Source organism: Fusarium keratoplasticum, chromosome 3, assembly GCF_025433545.1.
Source record: "Fusarium keratoplasticum isolate Fu6.1 chromosome 3, whole genome shotgun sequence".
Classification (NCBI taxonomy): Eukaryota; Fungi; Ascomycota; class Sordariomycetes; order Hypocreales; family Nectriaceae; genus Fusarium; species Fusarium keratoplasticum.
In genome coordinates, this window is record NC_070531.1 from 1,467,186 (window position 1) to 1,482,118 (window position 14,933).

The 14,933-nt window shown below is 51.6% G+C and overlaps 5 protein-coding genes across 5 annotated transcripts; 4 read left to right on the forward strand and 1 right to left on the reverse strand.

Annotated features, from left to right (window-relative positions):
- Positions 1 to 1,193: 1,193 nt before the first annotated feature.
- On the forward strand, positions 1,194 to 1,875 carry NCS57_00384700 (uncharacterized protein; the record flags this gene model as incomplete). The annotated part of the gene is made up of 2 exons (XM_053053826.1): positions 1,194 to 1,358; positions 1,429 to 1,875. The coding sequence occupies 2 exons, from the start codon at positions 1,194 to 1,196 to the stop codon at positions 1,873 to 1,875; spliced, it is 612 nt and encodes a 203-aa protein (XP_052915986.1).
- A 723-nt stretch (positions 1,876 to 2,598) lies between these two features.
- Positions 2,599 to 4,495, reverse strand: NCS57_00384800 (ENTH domain-containing protein; the record flags this gene model as incomplete). The annotated part of the gene is made up of 4 exons (XM_053053827.1): positions 2,599 to 3,944; positions 3,994 to 4,214; positions 4,293 to 4,362; positions 4,423 to 4,495. The coding sequence occupies 4 exons, from the start codon at positions 4,493 to 4,495 to the stop codon at positions 2,599 to 2,601; spliced, it is 1,710 nt and encodes a 569-aa protein (XP_052915987.1).
- Positions 4,496 to 5,972: 1,477 nt separating this feature from the next.
- Positions 5,973 to 6,647, forward strand: NCS57_00384900 (uncharacterized protein; the record flags this gene model as incomplete). The annotated part of the gene is made up of 1 exon (XM_053053828.1): positions 5,973 to 6,647. One exon carries the CDS (start codon positions 5,973 to 5,975, stop codon positions 6,645 to 6,647), a length of 675 nt encoding a protein of 224 aa, XP_052915988.1.
- A 3,810-nt stretch (positions 6,648 to 10,457) lies between these two features.
- NCS57_00385000 (Cupin-2 domain-containing protein) lies at positions 10,458 to 11,105 on the forward strand (the record flags this gene model as incomplete). The annotated part of the gene is made up of 1 exon (XM_053053829.1): positions 10,458 to 11,105. The coding sequence occupies exon 1, from the start codon at positions 10,491 to 10,493 to the stop codon at positions 11,103 to 11,105; it is 615 nt and encodes a 204-aa protein (XP_052915989.1). The 5' UTR covers positions 10,458 to 10,490.
- Positions 11,106 to 13,444: 2,339 nt separating this feature from the next.
- On the forward strand, positions 13,445 to 14,743 carry NCS57_00385100 (uncharacterized protein; the record flags this gene model as incomplete). The annotated part of the gene is made up of 1 exon (XM_053053830.1): positions 13,445 to 14,743. The coding sequence occupies one exon, from the start codon at positions 13,445 to 13,447 to the stop codon at positions 14,741 to 14,743; it is 1,299 nt and encodes a 432-aa protein (XP_052915990.1).
- Positions 14,744 to 14,933: the final 190 nt, after the last annotated feature.

Genomic DNA, 14,933 nt, shown 5'->3' on the forward strand with positions numbered 1-14,933 from the left:
GAAATCGATGGTCGAATTGATGCGAATTGCGCGTGTAGTCGCAAAACTGATCGTCGGAGATGAATCGACGATGGATAGTCTCGCGATGGTGAGATGGCGCCGAGCGTATCAAGACTGAGAGCTGCGAAAACGCGCTGTTGTGTTGCACCACCACTGCAGAAAAAAGGAACAGGGGAGAGTGCAGCTGTGGAAAAAGCGCTTGGGGGCGAGCGCCAGAGGCCGCAGCAAGGGCTGCGTGTGTCACGAAGGAAGAGGGAAAACAAGGAAACGGGAAAGGAGAGGATGATCGAAAGAGCAGGGAGAGAAAGAGCGGACCAGAAGAGATGGGCGCCCTTATACACCTCGAGCTCGTGGCGATGGATGAGTTGGTGGTGAGGTCAGTCTCTCTCGGCCGTCAGTCCAGCCAGCTTTTTTTTGGGGCGGACCTCCGTGCTCAGGCAGGTTGGCAGCTGCTGCGTTGCTGCCTCAGACAATAACTTTGTACCTTATTGGCCTCGGTCGCTGTGCTGACTAACATTAGCCAATTAAATGTCGGGGCTGGGCTACTCGCAGGCTGAGTCACTGGTGCCTGCGGTATGCCTAGAGAGTGACTTGATCAGCAGGTACACAGGCATGCAGTCTCAGTAAAAGTTGAGACACCCGGTGAAGATGCGTAGAGCAGTTGTTTTAGGACAAAGATTCGATCTCTAGAAAAATACATTCAATTATTTCAAAAAATCGTGTTGAAAAATTGGAAAGCCCTTTCGAAAGCTCCTGCGTTTACTTTCCCCTTTTAAACCTCTTTCGTTCGCTTTTCCTTGGGTTCAACACTTTAGAGTTGCCAGTTTGGTGTAGGTACCCTATTTTTTCCTGCACCCCTAGCTGTGCTGCTAAGGCAGACTCGGCCACCCGGGCGCGAAGCTAGGAGCGCGTCTTTGGTTGGTCGCGTCGCAAGCTTTCTCTCAGCTCATGGATCCATATCCATTGGGAGCAACGACACCACGAAGCAACCCTTGCGCCACGCCCATCCTGCGTCTCGACCGCTTCGCGCCGACCTGCTCCGCCATTATCGAGTTCCGCGATCATAGCTAAATCAGAATCTCGACAGTATCTCTCTCCTCCGGCGGTGTCATCTTTCCAATTGCCCTCTTCGTCGACCCGCGCCGCCTTTTTCGGAATTCCTCCCCAGCCACCTGCGTCTCGCAGCAATAACAATGAATTCGCACACAACACCACGCCCTGCCTTTCCCGTGCGGTCAATAGGCGGCGGTGGCTCAAGTCACCCGCCTCAGTCCCGACAACCGGTGGCTCCTCAAGTTTCATCCAACGAAGAATACAGCACCATTCCCGAGGAGGATCGCGAGCACATTGATGAAGTTGTAGGTCGCGCCCATCCAGCTGCAGAAAGCACCAAGATGCCTTAGCTCACATTCAACCCGCCGCTACTAGTTTGACCTCATGGACATGAAAAAGAAGGGATGGCTCAACAGCTACGAGTTTAGGCACTCGCTAGCAGCTCTCGGGTTCGACATGTCCAAGCCCGACTACTTCAGAGAGCTAGAATCATACGGCACCGTGCCTCCAGACTGGCAGGACCCCCACAGCTGTCCCGTAAACCGCCTCTACGTCTATCTCGACCAGTTCAGGCTATGCGCCGCCAAGTTATTAGCCAATCGAGATCCTCGACAAGAAGCGACAAAGGTGTTCAACATGTTTGACTACGATGGAGACGGCATAATATCCTTTGAGGATATGCGACGCTTGGCCTCGGACATTAAAGAGGAGAGGACAATGACGGACGAAGAGATCCAAAGCATGATTGAACATCTAGACCACGAGGGCAAGGGCGGTGTCAACCTGGAGGAATTCATCCAGATGATGGAGGAGGCTGGGTAAGCGCATATTTAAAGAGGGCCCTTCAAGGGTATGGATATCATGGACATGCCAGGCCACGGCAGACAAGGAGCCACAGTTCCTGAACCAGCGTCCAGATCGTCAAAGGGTTTGCGCGCCTCCCACTCGTCGCGCCAAGCTTCAAAGACCTCAATTTTCGAGGTCCTTCTTTCGACGGTCGAGGGCTATTCACTGTCAGGGTCATCTTTTGGCAAGCACTCATCTCATAGCCGTCCACATAACCCTGGGATGTGACGAATTCAAACAAGACCAACAACACACCAGCTGGGTCAGGCGAAGTGGCAGGTCCAGTCTTTACCAGCATTTGGCTAGCTAGTTGTCAGGCTTTAAACAAGGACGAGGGGGGCATGGCGCAAAGGATTGCAACGGAGTATGGAGTAGATTTCAATGAGATCTAAGAATTGTTTTTGAATGCGTCAGGCGCGCTGTCTAAATCCCCCATAGTCCATCATCGCAAGAGCTTCCTATTCCCGACAACTAGGCCTCCCAGATACCAGCTCAACTTTGGTCGAAAGCCACAAAAATGTACTGTGAACAGGGGAATACCATACTTCGCCTGCGCAAAACACGGGAATCGGATCGGGTCCGGAAGGTGTGAAGGTGAAGGTGTAACAAAGAAAAGGTGGATGATCAAATAGAGGAGTCGCTCAGCCAGAGATGGCCGGCAGAGTTGGAGGGACGTGAGTCAAGATCTCAAAGCTGGGGTTAGAATTGGATCAGGTCTTGGTTCTGCTGCTGTTGTTGCGGTGCTGGGTGGGCAGCGAAAGGGTTGTTGGTCTGGCCGTTCAAGCCCGCAGGCCCAGTAGCCGCAGGCATCTGGGGGCCGTAGTTGACGGTAGGCATGCCTGTGAACTGCTGTCGAAGGAATGGGTTGTTTCCTGTTGCCTCGGCGTTGATTCGGGCCACACCCGCACCAGCGCTGTTGACAAATGTGCCGGGGGCTGTGTGCTGGGCGGGGATACGGAGGTTACCTGTGTTGCCAAAGGTGTCCATACCGTCACCGGTAGCGAGCAGCGAGTTGAGTCGGGTCTCGTGCTCGTTCATCTCCTTCTGAGGAGTGTTGAACGCCGGTTGTGCCTGGGGGAAGCTGTTCTGTTGTTGCAGCTGGGGTTGGCTGCTAAAGGTATTGAGGGTCTTCTGCTCAGGGAGAGAGCCCAGGGAAGAAATGGGGTTGGGTCGGGCAGATTGTGGGCGGCTGAACTGGGCAAACGGGTTGTTGGATCCAGTTGGGGTGGGCTGCAGCGCTTGAGCCTGGTTGTGAGTTGCCCAGGGATTGTTGCTGCCGGGCTGGAGAGTGGGCTCAGGGGAAGCTGGTGACGATAGTGACTGTTGCGGCTGCTGCGGTTGCTGTTGCAGGTAGGGGTTGAAGCCAGTGGGCTGAGGTTGCTGGAAGGCCAGCTGCTGTTGCTGGGCCTGTTGCTGGGCCTGTTGCTGGCCATAAGGATCCATATTCATGGGCTGGCCGAAGCCGGTGTTGAGGTTCGTCTGGAAGCCAGTGGGCTGTCCCTGCTGCGGGAACCCGGTATAGGCATTGGCCATGTAGCCAGTGTTCTGGGGTTGATTCTGGTCGATGGGGTTTGCGAAGAAGTCGACTGGGTTTCCTTGCTGGTATCCTTGGTTGAAGCCAGTGTACTGCGGCTGGCTGGTTTGCTGCTGCGGGACAGGATCATCATCGAAGAGAGAGTGAGCATTGCTCTCTTCCAACTCCTTGCGCCTCTTTTCCTCCTCCTCCTGGCTAAGCTTGATCGCCTTCTGCAGGTCATCATCATCATCCACCCCATGCTGTCGGCTCTCTCGCTTTTTCCGGTCTTCCTCCTCTTGATACTTGCTGGCCTCGATAGCCAAGCGGTACTCGGTATCTTCCTCATCATTCGCCACCCGCCTCTCGCGCTGGCGCCGGTTCCCATGTGCGGCGGCGGGCTCGGCGTGTTGGGGGGCGAACTCCTCGAGTCCGGTAACGCGCGACTTCCAGGATCTCCGATCGCTTCGCTCAGCTCGTAGTCTATCCTCGTCCAAAATCAAAGCAGTCAATTCCTTTGCAGCAACTCGGACTTTTCAACCGTTAGCGACCGCCATATGCGACTGAGTCAATCCACTTGCCGTTCTGTCCAACATCGCGACCCTCCTCATCGACGTATTGAAACTCTCGCAGGGTCTTGATAATGTAAATGCTCTGGCGAGCCCAAGTGACGACAAGCTCTGAGCCCTCGTGCAGACAGTAATCAAGAACCTTGAGAGCTTTGAGGACGTGTCGCCAGTTCTTTCCCTTGTCGTTCAAACGCTTATCGATCATGTCCATGATCTCGTAGAACTCTGTGGAACTAATCGCGCCATGTCAAGTCAGTACTCGGGGCTTTGCGACAAGGAGAATTGAGCCGGGTCTTGGTATGCCTACGTACGTGTTGTAGGTCATCTGAGCGATTTCGCTCATCTGAGTGCCAGTCGGACCCCAGGGGTCATTGCTGGTCGCTGTTGTTCATCTCGTCAGCGGGCGTTCCGAGGCGCAGGAGTAGTGACCAGAGTGCGAACCTTCTCGGACCTTGACCTGGGCGCTGGAGTAACCCTTGGTCACATTTTTGACGCTTCGCATCACCTTCGACATGGTGGGCGAGTCTTGGTATTTGCGGTCGGGGTATTGGTGTAGGGATAAGTAGGGGGTTGCGTCCTGGGCGCCAATCGATCGGTCGCCGCAAGGTTTCCTTCAATAGTCGGCGAGGCTCTCAGAGGGCGTATTCCGGTCAGAGGCCTTGAAGCAAGACGATGTCGGCGACAAAAATTCCAATGCGCTCCGTGGATGATGTCGACGGAGGGAGGCGCAGGGAGGGGGTATGCCAGGGTCCCAATAAGCTCCCAAGGTCACGAGATGCTCAGTCCCGCTCTCGACGATGGCGACGCGGCGTTTGCGATAGATTCAGTCAAAGACCCCAAATAAAAAACTCCGGTGTTTGGTTTGAATTGGCGATTACGGCCAAAGACGTTTGTGGAGAGGAGAGGCTGGCGGATGCGGTCGTGGGGTGACTGGCCACCTGCGTTAGGTAGTGTCGGGGTTTGGAGAGGTCGGGGAAGCCGGCCAGAGACGACGACGTATGTCCAGCACGATCTGGGATGCGGCTCGGGCGTGGATTTGAGGGAGGCGAGAGCGCTTCAGGAGATGAGAGAGCAGCGCTCGAGATATGCAAAGTCTGCCGCCTACAAGAAGAAGCTTCAGCTGAGCGATATAAAAAAAGACGCTGGACGCGACTCGTAAGTGATAGTGCAGGAGCAAGAGGATGAATACTGTAGGTGGGCGCTGTCGGGCGGGTTGGGGAGCGAGCGGCGACGGGAGCAATGGAACCAAGGCCCAAGGCATGGAAATGGAAGGCAAGTGGCAGTGGCTGCGCAGGGTGATTACGTATTCGTACATGGCCACCCAGCGGTGCCAGCTTTACACTTTGCCAGCAAAGCACCTGGCAGTGACAGGCGATGCGCCTTGGCGAGTCCACTAGCCACGCCAAGGTTTGCGGGGGGGTCGAGAGTGCGAGACAGCATCTCGGGTGCTTCTCAAGGCATCCATTATTGGCAGGAGATGAGGGGGCCACGGACGCAACTGGCATGCCTCCTCTATGCGTGAATTCCTTCATTTCCATAAATCTTTATCACGCTTTGCCGGACCGAGACATCCAGATGTGAACTCCGAGGCCTCGACTCAGACTGTGGCTGACCAAGGCGGATGAGGCTTAGTTATGGTGTCTGATAGGCTTTCGCACAGTCGTTGCGTCCGAATAGGAAATACTAGCCACAACTACGTCACGGCCAGCCAACTAAAAGACCCCTACCCTACCGGCCGGACCAAGCCGTGTTGACAACATCTCAAGCGGCAGCTGCAAGAGAAATTGGTTCCTGTTTCAATAGTTTCTTGGTATTATAATTCATTGTGTTTGTGTTGATAGTGAAAGGTTAGAGGTTCAACTTTTGGTGCCGGTTTGAGAGAAAAACTTGGTGATTGGGCATCAATTCCACTTTCACAGCTTCACGTTCCAGTTTCCATCCATGACTGTTACCATCAACCGTGTGCACAACATCAGAAACAAGAGATCGACATGTCCAGGCCAAAGAACTGGCCTGATGGCTTCCCTTACCTCCATGCTCCGCTCCACGACAAGAGCTTGAGCCCGGCCCATATCCAGGCTCTCCGCACCAAGCCTTCAAGCGACATCCCGGTTATCCCATCCTCCTCTACTGCAACCCCCTGTCCTCTTGTCAGAATCCAACCCATCGCCAACCCTTCTCACCCAGCCAACGGCCAGAGCGGTCTCTTTGCAGCACAGAATCTAGCACCGGGGAGCTTCATCCTCGCATACCTTGGACGCGTGCACTCTGGCGCCGCCTCTTCAACGGAGAGTGACTACGATCTATGGCTGGACCGTGAAGCGGATGCCGCGGTGGACGCTGCACGTGAGGGCAACGAAGGGCGCTACGTGAACGATTATCGAGGCGTGGGTGAAAGGGCGAATGCCGAGTTTCGCACGGTATGGTGTGAACGCTGGGGAGAGCTCTGTGTTGGAGTTTGGGTTCTTGGGAGTGGGAAGAAGAAGAAGGGGGCCGGGGGTATTCGAAAGGGAGAAGAGATCCTGGTCAGTTATGGGAAAGGATTTTGGGGAGAAAGAAGGGCAGAGGAGTATGAGTATGAGAATTATGAGCAATATGAGCAACACGGTGAGGGAAAGGCAGATGAGGAGGCCAAAGTCGATGGGAATGAAGAGTCAGCATCGTGATACCAACTCGTGGTCTTGGAGACTAACTACCAACAATTACCTTTGCTTTAGGCAGGATAACACTCAATAACTCAATGAGAAAAACTTTTCCGTATCGTGAATGAACCTTGAGTGACTCAGAACCATATTTTGGTCGTAGTCATATTGACTTCTCCAATGCATTTTGAATCTCGAGCCGCGCGTTTGTTGATGGATAATGGACATATAAGGACTTCTTCTCTGCAATATGGTCGACCAAGAATCTCATCTCCTTATCCAAATCTCGACTCTCCTCTCAGCACCGACAAATCTTCAACCTTCAACAATCACTCATCATGATGGTCCAAGACTATGGCTCGGGGCTCATGACCCCAATGATGCCCGTCGTCAAGGCGTCTCAGCTAAACGCGACTGTAGTATGCTGTGAGCCTCCCCCTGCCTCTGGTCTTGTTCCCTGTCTAACTTGTACAGTGATGCTTCTGAATTACATACTCCTCATCGTTGTGCCCTTGTTCTTCATGCTCGGGGCCTGCGCCTGCAACGATCCAGTTTATCCAAGCTATGTTTTTAGTAAGGCGAATTCTTCACCCCTCCAAGCTTTATTTACTTATCAATCTCAGATTTCCCTCGTCCCATTCACCCGGCTCAAAAGGCCCACGAGAGAGATCTCTACCGCGCCCTTGCTCTCTTCTGGCCTACGGGTCTGGCATACGCTTGGCTCGCGGTTCGCCAAGTTTGCCGTGACCAGAAGGGCGACTTGATGGGGCAGCTGCCACCAGTATTCCTCGGGTTTTGCATCTGCTTCATCACGTACCGAATTTCTTTCCTTAAAATTGATTCCAATGAACAACAGCTGGTACTTTTGGACGACAATGACTTGGCTTCGGACCGAAAGGAAGCCACAACTGTTGGGAGGCGGGGCCTGGGGGGGATAGAGTGCGTATGAGCACATCGTGGCTTGTTGCTCTCTTTTGACCCATCTTGGTAATATCCTGTTGTATGTCAAGGTTAAGGTGTAGAGCCTGAATTCCTGGCAGAATGAAAATTGGTGTCTTTTGCTGCATATATGCGTATCAGGACGTGCGAATAAGAGCATATCTGCCATGAACTACGAAATCATCATAAAAGCACTTGACTATGCTCCCCTGAGTATATGCATAAGAACATCACAAGGATGACCAATCTCTCTACTTTTTGCGTGTCCCAAGGATCCGAGTCTTGATTGCGTCTATTTCTCCTCGACATGGCTTCTCAGTCGTCCCTTGCATTCCCGTTCACGAGTAGACCATCTGAGATTCTCAATCTCCTTTTGAAGGCATTCCCCGTAATAGTCCGCGTTCCTTCTTATGCTAAAAGTGGCAATGTATATCGAGAGGCCAGCCAGGCCAAACCCCGCGCTGAAGGCGATTCGCTCAGATCGTGACATTCCATCTCCATAGTTGAGGCAAACTGCAACGTAGGAAGCGAGGTATCCCATGTACGGGATGATGAAATAGAGACATTCTCGCATCTCTGTCCTTTCGTAGTACTCTTGAAGTCTGGCATCTGTCACATCAATGTCAGTTAAGCTGGGTATTGAGCTGAGCGGCCTGTCATCCTCACCCGGGTCTCTGTGGGTACGGAGCTTCTTAAGGGCCTGTTCAATGCGATATCTGCCGCCAAGAATCGAAAAGAAGTTGGAAAGGGGCATCAAGGCCACCACTCCAAGGAGCATGATGACCACTAGATGTAGTCAGTCAGATCGGGCTTTGGCATCAATACGTGTGAGTGCAGCTCGTACTGAAAGCGCCATCCCCGCTTCTCACTTCGCAGGTAGTGTTTGGAGACATTTGCTCAAGTGTTTTGGGGGAAAGTTGCAGGAAAGGCTAGAAAGGAGACCTACATGCATCTTTAACCTCGAAATGCAAAAGCAATTTATTAAGACGAAGAGATAGAAGGTGATTTGTTCTTTGCATTAGAATTTGCGCACTTACGGCGTGATTCCGTCCAAGTTTTTCGGCCGTACCCCTTTGTGCCCATTCACAAACTCAGCGGCATGACGAGCTCTTTTTGTGGAAGTTTCTTCATCAAATATCCAATTCTCTCCTATAATTACCTTGGGCTCCTCAATTTCTTTGTCCTCGGTATCATCATGAAAGAACAATTACCTTACTCTTCTTGAGCAAGCACATTCACACACAAAGATGTTGCCCCCTGACCCAGCACTCGAGGCACCCTTTCAAACCAACAAAGTTCCAACGGCTGCCTGTAAGCACACTACACTTGGCTTGACCAATCTCGAATTACGAACTAACGGTTGACATCCAGACTGCCTCAGCTTTGGCATCCTATTCGTGCTCTTGTCAATCGGCCTACTGAATTTGGCACCGGATCCAGACGAAGTGCAACGACAAAATGAGGAAAATAGAGAATACTTTTAAAGCAACATGTTTTCTTCTTTTTCTGCTTTGCTTTCATTAGGCTCACAATTTCTCTGAGTCAGGGGCTGTGTTGTTGTCATCCAATCTTGAAGATGGCTCTCAAAGACATCATGTCGCTTGCCGCACTGGTCTCTCTGGCCTTGCAGAACCTCACATGGGACGACAAGAACAATCATTCTCTTTTACGTGGTTACCTATAGTGTACTTGTTCACGCGCAACTGTTCAAGACGCTACGTGGTGTTGATGACACGGCTGCAAGAGACAAAGTCAGTTGGAAGCCTCGGTGCAATTTTTCAGTGTTGTTGTCACTTGTTATAGAGATGGCTGCCTGTGCTGCGCCTGAACTCAATAAAAACCTGTCATGGCCTACTTGATACGTCGTTGTGTCCTCATGGCCCATTCACGTCCCCTGCTGCCCATCTTCAACTCTCTCCGCCCGCACATCTAGAACTCTTCAACTCTTCAACACTACTCTCTTTCACGATCTCCACCAATATCAAAATGCAGCCTTTTTCAGTCGGTTCAGCCATGCCTATGAATTCTGCCAATGCACTCCTCCACCTGCTTTATTCGACGATATGGGTAGGATCGCAATTCGTCTTCTCGCACTATGAAAACAACCGCCATAAGAATATTGCGCCAGGTACAACATGCTCTTCCAAAACTTGACGGTTCTCCACTGACATGTTCCTACCTGTAGCCGACACAGACAGGTATAGACGGTACAAGAGCAACTTTGACGCCGTGTTCGAGGCGAGCCAGTTCCTCGTCTACTTTGTTGCCATCAACTTGCTCGTCGCAAACGTCCTCTTCACCCGCGACTACATCGACACGTCCAAGATCTTGAGGTTTCAATACTGCTTGAATCTGATGGGCTTCACGCAAATGGCATTTGCATTGTGCCTTCATGCACTCACAACTGTCTATCGGAAGAGGTCGGGACCAAACAAGACGTCACGAAGAAGCCGAGGAAAGAATCCAGAGGACGGCTGGGTTCTTTTGCCAGAGAGCTGGGTCATGCTGTAGTGAGATCCTTGTCAGCAGCGACAGGACTCATTTCAAAGACCTCCTTGCTTTATAACATAATAATAAGATAATACAATAAATTAATCCAATACTTTATATCTCTTTTATTTATTATTATACTACATTATCTTTTTAGCTGCCTATTGGTAGGGATGTGCTGACCCGTGCCGAGCACCGACTGACTTGTTGATCGTCCACTCATGTTTGGTGAAGCTCGTGCCCATTTCCTAATCGGGAAAGCAACGCGAGCAACCCTGTACCATCCATCGAGTGAGTTGAAGATGATGGCGAAGCATGATGACGACGTAAACCTCGCGATTCCGAAAGACCGAGTTGTGTAGAAAATGTGTATAAATATGGCTTGTCTTTGTTTCAACTGGAGTTTTTTTTTTTTTTTTTCCCTTTAACCCATCGTTTATGACTTCAACTCTCAGAGTATCATCTTTCTGCTCAACTCCAATTTGCACACGCTTATATCATACCAATAAACCATCTCAACTCCAACACATCTATCCTTCCATCATGAGTGCTCAATCTTTGCAATCCGCAACCACTCGTGTCGTACGAACTACCCATGCGGAAGATGGTACCTCTGTCTTTGCCTCCGACACTCACATCACGCCCTACGCACCCTTCGGCCCCCAAGCCAGCGTCTTCAACATCTTTGACACACGTCAATCCGTCCCGGTCAACAACACGGACGCAGTCCCTTCCTTTGCCGACACTCTTCCGCGGTGCCCACCAAAAGGTGCCATCTTCTGCATGACGCAGATCCAGCCCGGCGGTAGCGCGCCCATGCACCGCACCCAGAGCCTCGACTACCTCGTCGTCATGTCAGGCGAGATCGTGCTGGTGCTCGACGGTGGAGAGGAGAAGACTGTGAGAGAGGGAGAACTTATTGTTCAGCAGGGTGTGAACCATCAGTGGATTAACCGTGGGGATGTGCCTTGCAAGATTGTCTGTGTCATGGTGGGTGCGGAAAAGGTCGCATTGAAAGACGGAACAACTTTCGAGGAGACTGTATTTAAATGAAGGGGAGGCATATGACGAAGGTTTAGAGTATTCTAGAATGTGAGAATAGCTATATTGCCGAAAGATGACCTAATTCCGACTTCATACCTGTACACTCTCGGATTCTATCAAAAACCAACTGTGCACTCGTCTTCTGTGACTCTGTCGCCAACCCATCAGGACTTTTAATAATCTTGATGGGCCAAAGCAACAGATAGGCGCCCACGGCTTGCCAGCGAGGAGGTTTCGACTCATCAGTCCAATACCGTCCTAACTGATCGACATCCCCAAAGGACTGAGGAACCGACGACAAAACCTCACCCGCCAGGGATTGAATCATGTCTATAGATTCTTGTATGTGAATAGATTCGGCGTTTTCTTTTGCAGAATTTAATGAGGAGGCCCTTCGCAAGCAAGCCACAAGCTTTTGGTGGAGGATGATTCGAGCTGTCCGGTGGTAGTTCCACTCATAGGCCATCCATATATCCGGATGAAGCTGAACTGTTTCTGGGAACCAGACTCCTTTCTTCTTGGTACCCGAGATATCAGCCCTAGTAATTGTACGGAATGCCCACTCAGGCTTGGCACGCCAGAGGGCAGCCTCCTTGTCTAGGCGCAGCATCTCATCAACTAACCCACGGAGCTGGTCGCCTGTAAGAACATCAGAATCGAGAGACTGAAGTAGGTAGTTTGCTCTTTGGCATAAATCTGTGATCGCCAGGCCGTCCTTTTCTAGTCGCACTGAAGAAATGTCATCATTTAGTGCCTCAAGCCAGTCATGGGATTCTGGAAGAGGGCTCAATTGTTTGGCGAGCTGCTGCTTTTGCTGCATACGAGTTAGTAGATGGTATCTGGGCATATCAAGACCCAAAACTCACCAACCGATGATGTGCTAAGCGAAATAGACCCCATCCACGAGGGTCATGGAACTGTTCATGCCCACGGAGTCGCAGAATGTGTGCCATGCCTTGAACGTGGGACCCAGACAAGGAGGAGTCAGGCATGAACAAAGACTATTTCCCGAGTTAGAATTGGGATTAAGCATGTACATATATGTGCTCTGACCTCGAATATGTCCAAAATGACTACGGCAATTAGGTCGTAATCATCCGGGACTTTGTCCTTCTCAGCCAAAGACCGTCCAAGTGCGTTAAGTGCTTTGCCATAGCACTCTAGCGACCTTCCAACCAATACCTCAGAGGACTGTTCCCGTGAGAGATCAGCAAACGCACATGCCTGAACAGCCCAGCGTAGCGCGTAGCGACCCTCTACATTGACTTCCTTGAACAAACAAGGGAGATGCTGCAGGAAGCCTGGAGAGGACGACTCGTTACATGGGAATAACACGTATTTGTCCATGAATAAGTTTGCAGCTCGGTCTTCGTCGGAAGGGGTTTTGATGGGTGATGGGTCTTTGAGCCACGGGAACGCGGGAGGAAGATTCATGGATGTTCTCGAGGTGAAGGAGCTCTCAGACGCCCGCTCAAGCGACCGGCTTCTGGTACGTCGACTTGGCGGAGATGAAGTTGAGGCAGTAGAAATGGAAGCGGTTTGACTCTTTTGAACAACCTTTTCCGTCTCATGCTGAAACATGAGATCACCCTCGTCTCTGTACCCAACACAGAGTTCATTGCGAGCTATGCAACGCTGACACGAGGGACGGCCGCGATCACACTAAAGTTGATGGTCAGATGAGACGTCTGTCTAGGTACTTGTATATGGGAGTTTTCACCTTGACTCGCCGTTGACGGCACCGTAGACAGCCTCTACTGCGATGAGACATGGCTTCGTAGCCGTCTTACATGTAGATGAAAGGTCCAAGTTGCCCCGCCGCGTGAAGCTGACGCGTGCGCTAGTAGATCTCGCCCGAGATTCAGAATAGCTTCGATGTATATCAAACTGATGATAGAAGACACCTAATTCGGACAGATGGACTACCGGATTTTGCTTTCCTATTGTTCATTATCTGGTAGGGCCCAGACTGTTGGCTGTATTATTGGAACAAAGAAGTCGAGACAAAGGTCCCTTGGTGCACCACAAAGCAACAACCAAGGCCGTAACCCACCAATGCCCAGGTCGCTGAACATGCTTCTTATCCATAATATATAGATGAACAATTGGAAAAGTTGCTAAAAAGGGATCAATAAGAAACTAAAGTTGTGGTATAAATGTCTTCTCCGGTACTTCACTTCACAACCTCTGCTCTGCGAACCGATTTGTCCACTCGACCACAACTCATAGTGACTGGCTTGTCAAGACTGCAGGAACTGTTATCTAGATAGATACTGGCTGGCTGTCTTCGATAACACTTGTATCTTTCGACTCGAGAGTTACCTGTCTGTCATCCAAGAAACTCCACAATGCCTACTCACGCATACTATGGATCCTGCCGCATCTCAAAGCGACCTCCAACTTGGAGGAGCCGCAACGACCGCCGCAACGGTACCGATAGCTGGACTCCGAGCAGGGATGAGAGAGAGGACTACAAGGACGGCGGAGACAGGAAAGATGACTACAGAGACCGTAGAGGTGAACGAGAGAGCTACAGGGATACCAGAGACAGGCGACATGGCCACAGAGATCGTAGAGGTGAGCGGGAGGACCACAGGGACGCCAGAGATGAGAGAGAAGACTTGGTGCACAACAACTACGGCCGTGTCGGCGACAACTACAACATCAACATCAAATCCTTTCGCGACAACGACCGGAGCAGGCACTGGAACGGCAACGTCCTGCGAGATCGTAACTTCAACACCTATGTTCGCAACAGACCTCGACGGGACCGATTCGACAACAGAAGGTACTCCCCTGCATCAAGCAGCTCTCAGAGCTCTAGGCGCACCTCGTTTTCATCAAGGACTCGTTCGTGGGTTTCTTCCGAGTCGAATACCGGCTCGTTCTCAGATCGCCCTGTTGGTTCCATCGAAACCCCACGAGGGGCAGAGGATGCTGATGAGGCAGGAAGAGGAGAATGTGACGACGAAGACGATGAATACTATGGCGCTCGTCAAGCTTACCGCGACATCAGCAAAGGTGATGTAGTTCACGGCCACATGCGCCTGACTGACCGGGTGTGTGACGAGAGCGAGCTCAGGCTCGGCACCATCATCTCAACAGCCATCCACAACCAGGCTCGCGAGAACACGGTGTCGATCGACGAGTTCAACAAGTCCCTCTCCGGCTTCGGCATCGTCTACTCCAAGTACCGCAAGCTAATAGTCGTGGAGGAGTGGGCCCAGCACGTCGTCTGCATACCGCTGTACTCGTACAACGGCCGAGGCCTCACAGGCCGAGAGGCACTGGCCTGCGAGTACTTTGACGTACGTGACGTGGACGACCCGGACCCGGAGAGGAGGGACACGTTCTGTACCCTTATGGCAGTTCGTGATAAGGACTGGCCCAGGGAGAATACCTTTATCGAGGGCCGCACCGTGGCCAAGGTGACCGAGAAGATCACTTTCTACAGGACTGACAGGTGCTCGATCGAGGGTAGGATTGATCAGGAGAGCCTCAGCACACTGATCCCGCCTTACCTCAAGTCGTCAACTAACCCGCTGGCCAAGTTCTTGTCCCGTAGCCAATCTGGCAGCCCAACGAGTAGCCGAACTGACAGTCCAACTGATGACGCAGCAGACGCCAAAGAGGAAGGGGAGATATAACACTGCTCCCTTCCACTGCTCACTAGATGGATAGATACTTGCTCACGAAAGCATCGGCAAAGTAGTTAGCCCCTTGCTATACGGATGATGGAATGGTCACCAACACCCAAAGGTAATATTGTGAGCTTTTGACGAAACCAAGCTGCCTTGCCAAAACAAAACACTGACTAGATCAGATTTCCTTTGTCTT